This window comes from Lonchura striata, chromosome 15 (genome assembly GCF_050655825.1).
Source record: "Lonchura striata isolate lonStrDom1 chromosome 15, ASM5065582v1, whole genome shotgun sequence".
Lineage (NCBI taxonomy): Eukaryota > Metazoa > Chordata > Aves > Passeriformes > Estrildidae > Lonchura > Lonchura striata.
The window spans coordinates 16,549,935-16,563,408 of NC_140717.1; the positions used below are offsets into that span (position 1 = coordinate 16,549,935).

The following is a 13,474-nucleotide window of genomic DNA, read 5'->3' on the forward strand; positions in this document are numbered from 1 at the left end:
GGTGGCTGCTCTGTTTTCTGACACATTTGGGCACAAGAAAAAAGCTTCTAGCAAGGTTTATGAAGTCCTGGTGGGGCTGAACCACAGTGCCTGTAAAGTAAGCACAGCCCCTGCCCCAAATTATTGCTTCATGTCACCAATTTTATGGACAATATAAAGCTCCATTGATGCTAGTGACTATTGCACAGCATAAGTCGTGCATGGGGAAGAATTCCTTCTCCAAAAACATCTATTTCATTGTGCTCTATATCTTAGTGTACTAGAACTAATCTACTAAAATATTCATGTAGCAAAGAAAAACTGGAATAAAAAAAATGAATAAAGTATGTGCAGTGTGTCAGAATTAATGCACCTAGTGGAACATTAACTTTTGTATTTCTATGATTTTTTTAACCTTGCTACCTTAATGGCATTCTGAAGCAGCACTTTACATTTAGTATTTTTCTTTTTTAAAGTTCAAAGATTAAAATGGAGTAAGGGTAGGAAGGGGAGGGGTAAGTGGAAGAAGATAAAAAAAGCTCCAAGAATCATAGAGCTGGGTCCTTTGATTGGTAGGTAAAGCTCATAAACAATTTGAATTAATAATTTCCTACCGAGGATGAAATTCCAAACATGTAAGCATAGAAGGCTATGCAATAACTAGGGAAAAATTCAAAAAAGTCTTTCTGAGATTTAAGAGAATCATAGGCAGAGCTGACCCTCAGTCTTAAATGAATTTCACCTTTACATGGCTGTTTTTCTAAAAGAGTGTGCATGAAACATTAATACTTTTGCATGGAAAATTCCACATCTGGGTTGTATTTTCATTTTCATTATGGAAGTCTGCTGCACATGTGCTGAACTTCGGGCTCAATAAAGAGCCATCTTTATTAAAACCTGATTTTTAAAATTATATGAGTAATTTTCAATATTAAAGGCTTCTGGAAATCCAAACTGTAAGAATGGTTTTGAAAATATTGAAAATTGCCTGACTATTCTGCCCCCAGCTACAAATCAGATGAAGCCTTTTATGCTCTGACTCAAAGGGAAACAATAACATTTTTGGCAGCAAAATAGTTGAGGAAAATTATATTCCAAACTGAAAATTTTATGAAACCAGAGAGTTTGAGAACAAAAGAGAAAAAGGAAACAAGGTGTTTTTTGATGAAGGCAGCTTTGCAAGTGGAGCTGTGTTGGGTGTGGCAATCCCTGCTGGTTCAGGCTGCAGAGGGTTAAACCCTGAACCCTCCTGGGGGTACCTGCTCCATCCCCAGGTGTTCAAACCCCTGAACCCTCCTGGGGGTACCTGCTCCATCCCCAGGTGTTCAAACCCCTGAACCCTCCTGGGGGTACCTGCTCCATCCCCAGGTGTTCAAACCCCTGAACCCTCCTGGGGGTACCTGCTCCATCCCCAGGTGTTCAAACCCCTGAACCCTCCTGGGGGTACCTGCTCCATCCCCAGGTGTTCAAACCCCTGAACCCTCCTGGGGGTACCTGCTCCATCCCCAGGTGTTCAAACCCCTGAACCCTCCTGGGGGTACCTGCTCCATCCCCAGGTGTTCAAACCCCTGAACCCTCCTGGGGGTACCTGCTCCATCCCCAGGTGTTCAAACTCCTGAACCCTCCTGGGGGTACCTGCTCCATCCCCAGGTGTTCAAACCCCTGAACCCTCCTGGGGGTACCTGCTCCATCCCCAGGTGTTCAAACTCCTGAACCCTCCCAGGGTCCTGCTCCATCCCCAGGTGCTCACTGGCCTGCCCAGCTCCTGATCCTGCACACTGCATTTTCCTGAGTGCTCAGTGGCATTTCACAGCTCCTCCTGCACAAAGCCCATGGCAAGAGCTGTTCTGCTGGCAGGTCGCCACTGCAGCACATTTTATCTTGGAGTTTGGGGAGGATCTTTAATCCTATCAGAGAAAAAAAAAAAACCCAAAGCACATTTGATTCACAAAAATAAACTTGTATAAATTGTTTAAAAATTGTATCTTTTAAAATGCATTTTAAAATTTAAATAGGATCTCAAGCTTTAAGATATTCCTTCATTTTCTGACTGAAAAAATTCCTTGAAGAATTAGACTGAATTATGCAGAAATATTCATGACTGAGCATACAGAGATATGAATCAATACAGAAAAAAAACCCAAACCAAAACAGAAAAAAAAATCTCGATGCTTCCCTGTCCCAGATTTCCCTATAAACTTCATGATGCACTTTTAGTTGATATGATGGTGTGTGCTCAGGTCACAGAAATGAACAAGACATCTTGTCTCTAAGTTTAATTAAAAGATTTCTTCATTGAATTGTGTCGTACAAAATGATCATTTGTTTTGTGTTTGCTGTAATTACAAGCAGTCTCCTGTCAGACAGCTTTGTGCACTTCTCTCAATGTGTGCTTTAATCTGTACAAGGGGTCACAAGGCACAATCAGGACATTATTCTTCCTGAAGCAGCTTTTTCCCTTCATAGGCTCCCATCTAAATAGAAATCTGATCATTTTTAAAACTCATGGTTTTAGCAAGCAGGGACTGACTTTTTGTTTCTCACTACCCCTGTTTCTTTTCTGCTCCTTGGCTCCTCTATCTGTAATTGCACCATAGACTGAATTAACTGATATTTTAAACACTTAATTTGATAATTCTGCATGAATCCCATGGGCTACAAAAGGAGCTCTCTAAGTGTTTGCAGTGCTGAAAGCTGGGATTACATCTTGGGCCATGCTCCCAGTGGGGACTGGTCCCTTCTTGGTGCTTTTTGTCTTGTGCTGCTGAAGCTGTTCTCAGCTGGCCAGGAGGAGGAGTTCTCCTTTGAGAGCTGTCCCTGGAAATGTGCCCGGTGTGCAAAGGTTCAGCTGTTCCTCCTTGCAGGGGAAATGGCTCCTGGCATTTATCAAATAGCAGGTCCTGGATGGCAAGAAAGGTTTCCCTGAGGAGTGATGAGTTTTCTGGGAGAGCACAGTGTGGCAGACCCACACAGGGAAGTGTGTGGGCTGCCCAGGCTGTGACCTGGGTGTGCAGTGCTCACTGGTTTTTGACTCTTGCACTTGGCTGCCCACTAACAAACTTCTCTGTAAACTCAAGATATTACTGCAGTATTTTTATGACCGTCTCCCAGATCTCTTTCCCTGCTCCCTCAGTTTCTGACTCGCCATCTCTATTTATCCTGTGTGATACCAGTGCTCTGTTATCCCTATTTCCACAGATGAAAAAATAATTAAAATCTTTCCCATTAAAAGAATTTCATGGTAAAGAAGAGTTCTGTCTGCTGCCTTGCTGTGAGAACATAATTGATAAGCTCCTTGGTGTGGAGGCTGACATTTCTTTAATGGTCTGACCACAATTTCCTATTTTCATTTTCTCCTACAGACTAACAGCTAAAGCCGTGGCTGTTCTCTTACCCATCTTGGGGAGCTCATGGATCTTTGGTATTTTGGCTGTCAATGCCCACGCTTTAGTATTTCAGTATATATTTGCTGTTTTTAATTCACTACAGGTAAGTACCTAGTTGGAAAATTTATGGTTACAGAAGTGCTTCCGAGATCCAATTAAATGGATCATTAGTAATGTCTTCACATGTTTATGTTTATTGCATTTTATTCGGTGTTCCTTCCTCTGTCTTTTAATTCTGTACTAAGCACAGAGTGCTGGCAATTGCTTGTCTTCGTTAGAACAGAACTTGTATCCCACTCCTTATTGTTTCCAGCAGCAATAATTAAATAAATGAGACAGCACTGAGCTTCAGAAATGAAATGAAATCCATTCTTCCGACACTGTGTACCACAGGCAGGATTTTTCAGTAGAGATACCAGGCCAATTATTCAATGCCAGTTTGAGGCTTCATTACTGAGACTAAATGAAAGCAAACAGAAGTATATGGGCAAGATCAAAAGTGGAGCTATTCCCTGTGCTGTACAGAACTCCTGCATGCAGGAAACTCAGCCTTCATCTCCTTGGCACAGCAATCCAGAGAAACAGCTCTGTCCAGGGAGGAATGTAAACATCTGCTTAGCTTTAAGCAGACATTTCAGCAGAGGCATAACCCTATAGGCGTGTTACAGTTCTTTCCCAAACAGTGCTTACAGAGAGGGAGAAAAAACAATCTCCTGGAAATCCTTTCTTGTCTTGGAAACAAACAGCACTAGGATACAAAAATAGTAAAACAGTGTTCTTGGTGCTAAATACTATTGCCAGGAAAATAAAATTGTTTTGTGAAGGAAAGGGATGAGGGCTTTTCACTTTGCATTGGACTAAAAGCCCAAAGATAGCAAAATTCTGCTGTGAAAATTCTCCTAGTGCTAATATCTTGCTTTTCTGACCTGAAAAATCCTGGTGTTCCCCTAAGAGCATTTCCCTCTACTTGGTCTTTGCAACCACAAGCAAAAAGTTCTCTTGTTGTCATGAAACAAGAATTTCTGCATATTTTCAGCCAGATTTTTCCTTTAGTACAGCAAAGTTTAGGAAAGTTTTGCAGGAATAATTCCAAGCCCCACAGTAACCTAATGCTGCAGGTTTCACTTGGGACACTCTGGTTTAGTGCACTCAGATATTTACAGGGCTCCAGCTGCCCGATGCCTGTTCTGTACATACTGAGAGAAACACATTATTGAATTTGATTTTTCACAGCAAGACCTCACCCTTTTCCCTTTTCCCCTTTTTCAGGGATTTTTCATGTTCCTGTTTCACTGTCTTCTGAACTCAGAGGTATGAAATCAATCATGTTAATAAATCTGGTGTTACCAAATTCAATGAACATAAGTGTGATGCAAGAGCAGATTTTCTGCATTATCATTGCCTGCTATGTCACTGATTTCCTTTTTCTTTTAATTAATCCATGACTCCTCTGGCTTTGTGACTTGCAGCATTTTTACCCATGCTTGACATTTGTTTTAATTAGCATAAGAAAGGTTGGAGACACAGAACCAAGATAAGAGGAGCAGTTCAAGAGTCAGAAGAGTAGAGTCCTGGGATCTGGAGGGGCTGAGCAGGCACGGACTGCCTGGGAGGAGGAGATGCTTCAAACTGGGAGCAGCATCTGGCAGTCCCTGCTGGGGGCTCTGTCACAGCTGCAGTCCCAGGGAGGAAAATAAGTATTATTCTCAGTGAAACATACTTTTGGATGTTGCTCATGCAGTCCTTAATGGGAAGCCATAGTGAGTAGAAGATATTCCAGGTATTTTTCTTGGTGGGAATTCAGCTTTTCACAGGGGACTGAGGCATCTTTTTTGCATTAAGGCTGCATTAGAGGAACTGGGATAAAGCCAAGACAAGGCTGATGTAAATTTGGCTTGGAGCATCCTCTCCTCGTGTGGCAGATAGCAGAAAATGCTCAGCAACAAGTATTACTGAAATAAATGGTTTTATGAGAGCCATTTCCAGCACCTGCCAGCGCAATGCTCAGTGGAGACCCTCGGAGCTTTGGTTCCCCACAGATCTTTTTCCTGGCTGTTAATGAGTAGCTGTGCCCCATAACCTGCTGCTGTTTCCTGTGCAACAGCAGCACTCCAGCTCTTCTGTAGAGAAATTATTATTTATTAATATTTGCCAACCTATTCCAGCTCAGAGCATTCACTGATGTGATCCCTGCCAAAATCAGCTTGGAGAGTCAGGTCCGACTGTGAAACTCTTGATCTTTATAGAAATCAACTAAAATTTAGCAGGCAGGTTAAAGGTAGGGAGGAAAAATATTTCTTTATTCTATTCTCCCCCAGGCTTAGAAATTTTCAAGTTTCAAATGTTTTATATCAAATACAAATATTTGAACTGCTGTCATTTTTTCCAGAACCATGAGAAATTAATTTCAGAAACTTTTCAGAATTTATATCCTCAAAAACCACACAGCTGATGTGAGCTGTCATTTTTGGAGAGCAGGGCTTACTGGCTCCTTCATAGGCTGTGCATATCTAAAATACTCCTTTAGCTAAATAGCAGAAATCCTTGAGAATTTCTTTCTGAGAAGTAAAACTCAGACATTGTCAAGAAACATCTATAGACTGGGTATAGAAGTGGCTGGGTGAAAAAGAAATGCACTGGTATTATGAAGAATCACAGGAGAATGGTCCAAGATGGTCTGAAAAACTGTCCTTGATCTGCACACCAGTCACTCCCAGCCATCAGTCCTTGGCAAATCTCACCTGCTTGTCCCACCATCTGTCTTTTCTGCAGCTGATTTTCACCTTGGTGAAGAATATTGCCCCATCTCCAGGGAGTTTCATCCAGCATCTTTCAATGACTCGGTTTACAACAGGCTGGCAGCTGCTCTCTGTCCTGCTGGCACCTGGATATTCAGGGTTGTGTGAAGCCCAGGGAGAGCCTTGCCTGCATGGGGCACCTCGTGCTCCAGCCTGGGGCTCTGTATTTAGTTAGAAAATGTGAAAGTTTCCAAGTCAAAAGTCCATAAAGACAAAGAAAAATGTAGGGGTGGACTGTTTGTTGTTTAATAGCACAGTGACATTTGTGTGGAGGAAGGAAAAAGGGGAAATGATTGCAGGCTGCACCTGGGAAAATAAACACAACTTTTTCAACTGGTTTCACTGTTTTTGCCAAAGGTTAGAGCTGCCTTTAAGCACAAAACCAAGGTCTGGTCCCTCACCAGCAGTTCAACACGCAACATCAATGTGAAGCCCTTCAATTCAGACATTGTAAGTATTGCTCCTTTTTTCTTTTCCCTACTGTATTTGAGAGTGTTCCAGAATAAATTCTGTTGGAAAGAACAGAGCAGGCCCATGGGTATTTTTAGTACCAGCCTAATGCAAGGTGCAGACAGGTGGAACCAGCAAGCATGAAGTTGCAGCTTCAATTTCTGTTTTGAAAGCAAAGGACGCAACTCTGCCTTCTGGGAAATGATCAAATAAAGGAAACAGCTTTGTGGGCTCTGGATATGGTTCAATAAGGCTATTCCCACCAATTACAATGGACTTCTGCATTCCAGCAGCACTTTGGCAATGTATTGCTCTGATGATGGTGGCTCTCTGATGGGGCATTCTTGCATTTAAGCCAGCACGTGAATATCCTTTTCTAGCTCTCCTTAGATTGTCTTGAGACAGGAGACATTTGTTTTTTATAAAGAACCAGACATCTGAAGTGATAGGTGTTATTAAGTGATCGTTGCCAATCACCTTAGATCCTGGAAATAACTGTTTAAAAATCCTTTTGGCATATGCTCTCAAGACCCTGTGAGAACACTGTAATGTAAATAGATGCCTTCAAGCTTTTATTTCATCCAGGCAAGAGTGGCTTGGCAAATAAATAAATCGATTTTCTATACTATTTTATTTTCCAGATGACTGGGAACAGGCCAGGCACAACTCCCACGAAGCTGAACACCTGGGATAAAAGCACCAATTCAGCAAACCGCATTGATTTATCAGCAGTCTGACAGGAACAGCAGCTCCTCAGAGAAAATCAAGCCACACATTCAGGACCTCCGACCCCGTGTCCACCAGCTTTTTCTCACTGTAACAGTAGAAAACCGGGTTTTTAATCACTGCCTAATGAATTGGGAATTGCCATTGTTTTGTTGAGTAAATAGCCCTCATTGCTTGCCTTCAAAACTGTAACACATTCTAGCACTTGGCTACTAGCAGTATCTGTAAAAATGACCAGCACAAATATACACTGGATGGTTTTGTCACCAATGATGAAAAGTCTAGGTATGCAAGAAGGGCTTCTTGCTCTCTGAATCATTCCAGCTCCCAGAACTGAGGGAAAGCAACATACCTCTGAAAATATGGATTTTTATGCTCTAAAATGAAATGTTTCCCATTGTGATGTTGTAATGAGACTATTCCAGACTTGCTGTGCTCTCTCTGTTTACATTTTTTACCTTACAGAATTATCAAAGTGAAGTTGATTCAAAATACGTGGTGTGGTGTTTAACTAGATGCTACAAGGGAGCCAGGACGTGAGGGAGGAGCAGGTTCCAGCTCCCCACTTCCAAGGTGGGTGTGGGTTGGCAAAGCTAACGAGCACATAAACAGCACCTGTAAGCTGTACATCTCCTGAATGTGGCCTGGTCGTATTTTTAGCTCTTCCTCTTGCCCTGTTATCATCAGAGGCAAAACTGGCTGTGGCTGTCCTAGAGCAGCCCCACAGCCCCTCTGTTGCTGATGTGTGTCTGCTGACACATTGTCATACAAATTATTCAATTATTCCCCTGCAGCTCGGGGATGCAATCATCCACTCTCCTTTGGGTGCATTTTGCAAACTCACTGTGGCTTCTAGAAATCAAGCCCTGGAGCTGTGACGTACCCTGCTCCTTTTGCTGGTCATTTCACTGAATTGCTGCCACAAAGATGTAAGACACTGATATACTGTGAAGACAGCCAGCCTACAAACGAGTCTGTGTTGTTTCCTGCAGACAGCTTTTAAACAGGTCTCTGCAGTCCCTTTTGGTGGTTTCAGACTCTGCTCAGCATTTAGTAGCTTCTGCTTTAGTACTGCTATGAACTATCTTTAAGGAGGGAAAAAGCACTGTAATTTTTTTTTTTCTGAGCAGTGTTTTGTAGGGTCTCAGAGTGGTGTTTGGAGCACAAGGCAGGGCCACCCCTGCTGTGCCAAACGTGCACCTTCCCAGCTGGAGCCCAGCAGAGCTTAACCCCTGGCAGAGGTCAGAGCCCTGCTCTGGGACTTACTCAGGGTCTCCAGAGCCACTTCCAGAGGTGAGGATCCTCCACAGAGCCTTTGCAGCCACCCTGTGACCCCAGAGCCACTTCCAGAGGTGAGGATGCTCCACAGAGCCTTTGCAGCCACCCTGTGACCCCAGAGCCACTTCCAGAGGTGAGGATCCTCCACAGAGCCTTTGCAGCCACCCTGTGACCCCAGAGCCACTTCCAGAGGTGAGGATGCTCCACAAAGCCTTTGCAGCCACACTCTGACCCCAGCCCTCCCAGCACTGCTCTGCAGAGGTCAGCAGGTAATTCACTGTCCTGAGCCACTGGGCTCCCAAAGTACTGCAACAGGCAGAAAATGCAACTCTTCAACCTCACCTCTTCATAAGGTGCTTCGTGTTGGGTTTTTTTAGCCTTAATGAAATGTTTGTGTATTCTGCAGCTCAGACCATTCCTGGTCACAGTGTTTTTTGTTTCTAATAGAAAAGGTATTTACACTCTAATATGCAAAGTGGAAATTTTTTATTGCATAGTAAATTTATAAAAAAGTAAAATGAAATTAAATTAATCTTTAGGGAACAGGAAATATCCACCAATTATGACTGAATTTAGTGAAGTGTTTCATTTAAAGTTTAGAAAAACTCAATGCATTTAATTTCTGTTTGGCCCAAAACAAGTTTTGTTCCTATTTCCTTCCTGCACTAAAAAAAAAGATCTGTTTCAGTTTGGCTCAGTCTTTCCTGCCTTTTCTCCTTCCCACACCTGGGTGTGATCCCCAAACTGGGAGCCCAGAGTCCACCCAAGCTTGTTGAGCTTACAGCTCAAAACATTCTACAGAAATGATTTTAGTTACACCAGGTCTCTGCTGGATTCCTGCAGCTGGAACAGAGCAGAACTGCACATCACACATTTACAGGTATGAAATCCACGGCTTTAATCTCATGTTTCTTAATGCTAAATAACTCCAGTTGTTGACAGCTAACTCCAAAGAGAGGGTCAGTAAAAGCTAAATATGTAGATGGCTGTGTCTTTATTTTGGCTTTTCTGTATGGTTTTCTCCTAACCTTTTCTGCACTGTTCTATCTTACAGCTGTGCAAATATTTGGGCTTTTCTTGGCCTGAAAATTATTTTTTTTCCCTGAAAGACCCCGTAGACAGAGCCTTTGGGATGTACAGAGGAGATGGAATAGAAAAGTACTGTGATAACAGTGTTCAGAGTTTGTATTGTGTGCAGACAATGTATTTAAGCGTATTTTTTATACTGGACCATATGAGTTATTTTTGCTCTGGTTTGTTTCTTTGGTTTGTTTTTGGCTTTTTTATACTGTGACCACAAATATAGATTGAAACCCTCCTTGATAATTTTCTAATCATTGTTTTATAGCACAAAGTTCTGTGAATGAACCAGACAACATATAAAAGCTTTTTTTTTTTTTTTTATTTTAAATCTTAATTTTTAAGAGTTTTCCCCTCTGCACAATTTTTGTTACCTGCATCATTTCCTCCTGTGCTGTATTGGTCATTTTGTGACCATCCAAGGTCCCTTTGGAAAAAACCCCAACAAGAAATGTACCCCTGACACTGCAGAATGACAGTGGCACAACAGGCTGAGGCAGTTTCTCATCAGGCATGCTCTGGTTTGAAATTGTTCACCAAACCTAAGTCAAGCATGAAAGCATGTTTGGTTTTATACTTTGGAAAGGGACGGGGCAGTGCTGTGAGGGATGACCCAGTGTCTCCTGGGATGCTCTGAGCGTGCAGGGTCCTGCTGCACCTGAACGGGGCTGGGATGAAGCAGTTTTATTTTGTTCATGGCCCACGAGGTTTGGAGCATGAATTTATCACACTGCATTGGGCATGGCGCTGCTTCTGGTTTTGATAAACTGGTAAAAATCCCCTCAAAGTACAAACGTGTTCTGTTGCCATCGATAGCCATTCTTTTTGTTTGATTCAAAGTGTTTTTCTTGGTACTGAATGCAGCAAATGTACTGAATAAGAAATGTTCAAATTAATCTTTAAACAATCTCTTTCTGTCCTCAGTCTCTTGAAGCTTGAAAATCTTGCAATTTATTTATGGGCTTGTATATAGCAGCTATTACAATATTTTTTTTTTGGACAGCATCATTTTGTCAACAGTATGAAATCTTAATTGAATGAAATGTGAGTTTTAAAAATAGGTAATGTAGCAAGAATGACTTTGCCAGTAATTAGTAAAATAATTTAGTTTTGTTGTTTTTTCCCCATCAAATAAATAAGAAATCTTAATTTCCTAAAAGGACTCTGTATTTGTTAAAACGATTCTTTTGCTATGGATATGGATTGTAAACAACAGCATAACAATGAAGGTTCCCCATCAGTGCTATTGTTGCAATTAAACATCAGAGCAATTATGCATCCTGTGAGAGACCTGCTGTCTGGCAGGGTGCTGAGGTAATGTGCAGGCAGTATTTCTGTTAAACTTTATACCCAGAGGATAACTGCAGGGAGAACTCCTGGCTCTCAGAACAACCAGAGCAGAGCCAGGGCAGCCTTGCCTGAGTGCCTGTGACTGCAGCTTTGGCTCTGGGAATGGTTTCAGCCCACAGCAGGTCAGAAGTGATGGGTTTTAACTAGTGCTTATTGCCTGAAAACTTTATACCTCTTACACTTTTATGTGACAACGATATTGCAAGTCCAGAAACGTCACACGTCGGTCTCCTCACAGGGATGCAGTCCTGCAGCTCCTTCTCAAGGTTAGAGCTCGTTCTGTGATGATTAACAGACTGCCAGCTGCCTCCTCTCTGCTGCCTAGGTGTGCAGGTGTGGTGTGGTGTGGAAAAATAACAAGAGCAATTATATGCTGAAAAATTAAAGATTAGAATTTAGATGAGAAAGGTTTTTCATCCTCTTTCAATAAACCTTCTTTGCTTTGTATCCTTTAAAATAATGTAGCAAGTCATACGTAAAAGAAAGCTTTTTTGCTATTTTATGAAACACAGAGGTTATTAACATTTATCATTCATGACAGAATAATAAATTAGATCATTTTGGCACTGGCTTACATCATGTTTGCCTTTAAAAATATTTTCATTATATCTGTGTTATGCTTGGCTGACTCCATGTAGTGTGTCATGGATAGTTATTGCTATAATTGCCCTTGTTCACACCATTTTCCTTCTCAATAATCCCATATGTTCTTGGAATTCAGAGGCCATATTTCATCTTGTCAAGGATGATTACAGCTCTAAATGTGCCCTGACATCAGCATTCTCCCCAGGTGCTGACACACGGCAGAATCACTCGCTCCCAGGGGACGGCTGAGCTCTGCCCTGGAGCTCACCCACTCACCTGCACCAAAGGCAAAACTGACATTTTCTCTCACCCCTGTTATTATCTGTTGTTATTGAATAAAATCAGGCTTGATTGGGCACTCTATGTGCTCCTTTAAGCATTCTCCAAGCTAAGCTTTTGCTGATATCTGCTCACAAACAGAGAATAAAGCATAAAACAGTTCAAGACAAAAAAAACCCAATCCAAAACATATACACACAGAAAACCACACCAAAACTCCAGCACAGTTAGCAACTCTGCCATTGCAAAACCCTAGTTTTAGTTCATGCTCATAATGTTCTGGAGGAAAATGCAGAATAAAACAAAACCAAGTTTTTTACTCTCTAAAAGTATCCCAAATTAGGCAAATATCAAATGCTTCTTGGAGAACTTGAGCCCTATATAGTAGGCTTTAGACAACTTACAATTTGTTTTATGTTGATTATAGAATGTTTCCTTCAGGTATTTTTGTTTCAGATTCTGCACAGGTCAACTAAATGTAACTCGTCTGTGATGTGATGTCTTCTCACTTAGCCAGTCATGTGTCACTAATTTGTCATATTTAGCCATTTCTAAAAGGAAAGAACAAAATGACGGGGGAACACATGAGCATGTGTTCATAGAGGAAAAAAGGCAAAGCTCAGTCCTCACCCCAGCCTGTGGGCCTTTCACCCTCTGTGCTGGGGACTGTGGGGGATGCTGAAGGCTCTGAAGCTTAGCAGCTGTGAATCTTTGCATGGACAGCTTTTTGCAGCAGCAGCAAAAAGCATAATTGATAAAAAATTATCTGTGGTGAGCACAACATTGTGCATTTAGATTATATATTATGCATTAAACTCTCCAATGTGTAGTCAGTGGAACACATTGCCTGTTTACCTGTCAAACCAACATAAAGCATGCAAAAAGTATCTCAGAATTAGTCCTTGAAAGCCAAGGTGCTTCCTCTCCCCCAGACCCACCAAGGACAACGAACAACCATAGAAAAGAGATGCCAGTGCATTTGTCACAGACAAAAACCCACCCCAGTGCAGCAGGGTGGGGTTTTCTTCTGGCTTTTTCAGTAGGGGAGCAGGAATCACCCAGAGTGTCACAAATCTGGATTTCTGAATTAATTTCTGCATGCATTCTACGACGTAGATGGAAAAACAGTGTGAAAGATGCTTTCAGGCTGTCTGAAGGCATTTCTGTCAAATTCAGTTCCTGTTTTATACTTGCTGAATAGTCTGTCTTGGACAGCCAGTGCAGGATAATTTGTGCTGCAGAAGAAAATAATTCATGCTGTGCTCTGCTGTCTTAAGAGCAGAGATTATTTGGATCAGGGGAGCCACTTAAGAGCATTTCACTGGACAGAAAGGGTAATTGTTGTGCCATGACTCCAAAAAAGCCACTGCTATGGATAGTTTCCCTTTGAATCCACAGCAGTTCAAGCCAAACAAACTCCCGAAATCACACTTATTTTCAGTCTCCCATCAGCCTAGAGCCATGAAAGGAATGGGCAGGAGGAGCCTGAAGCCCAGCACTCGCTGCAGCCACGGCTTTGCTCTGGGGCTGGGCTGACGGCAGAGCTCAGAGGTGTCACAAAGT

The 13,474-nt window shown here is 42.1% G+C and overlaps 1 protein-coding gene across 2 annotated transcripts in view; it reads left to right on the forward strand.

Annotated features, from left to right (window-relative positions):
* ADGRD1 (adhesion G protein-coupled receptor D1) overlaps nt 1-12,231 on the forward strand; it is a 123,003-nt gene extending 110,772 nt beyond the window's left edge. For both annotated transcript variants that reach the window (XM_021543959.3, XM_021543961.4), the window contains 4 exons: nt 3,342-3,468; nt 4,635-4,676; nt 6,521-6,613; nt 7,255-12,231. In XM_021543959.3, the coding sequence (XP_021399634.2) occupies nt 3,342-3,468; nt 4,635-4,676; nt 6,521-6,613; nt 7,255-7,350 (358 nt within the window). In that variant the 3' untranslated portion in view covers nt 7,351-12,231. The remainder of the gene's footprint in view (nt 1-3,341; nt 3,469-4,634; nt 4,677-6,520; nt 6,614-7,254) is intronic.
* Nucleotides 12,232-13,474: the final 1,243 nt, after the last annotated feature.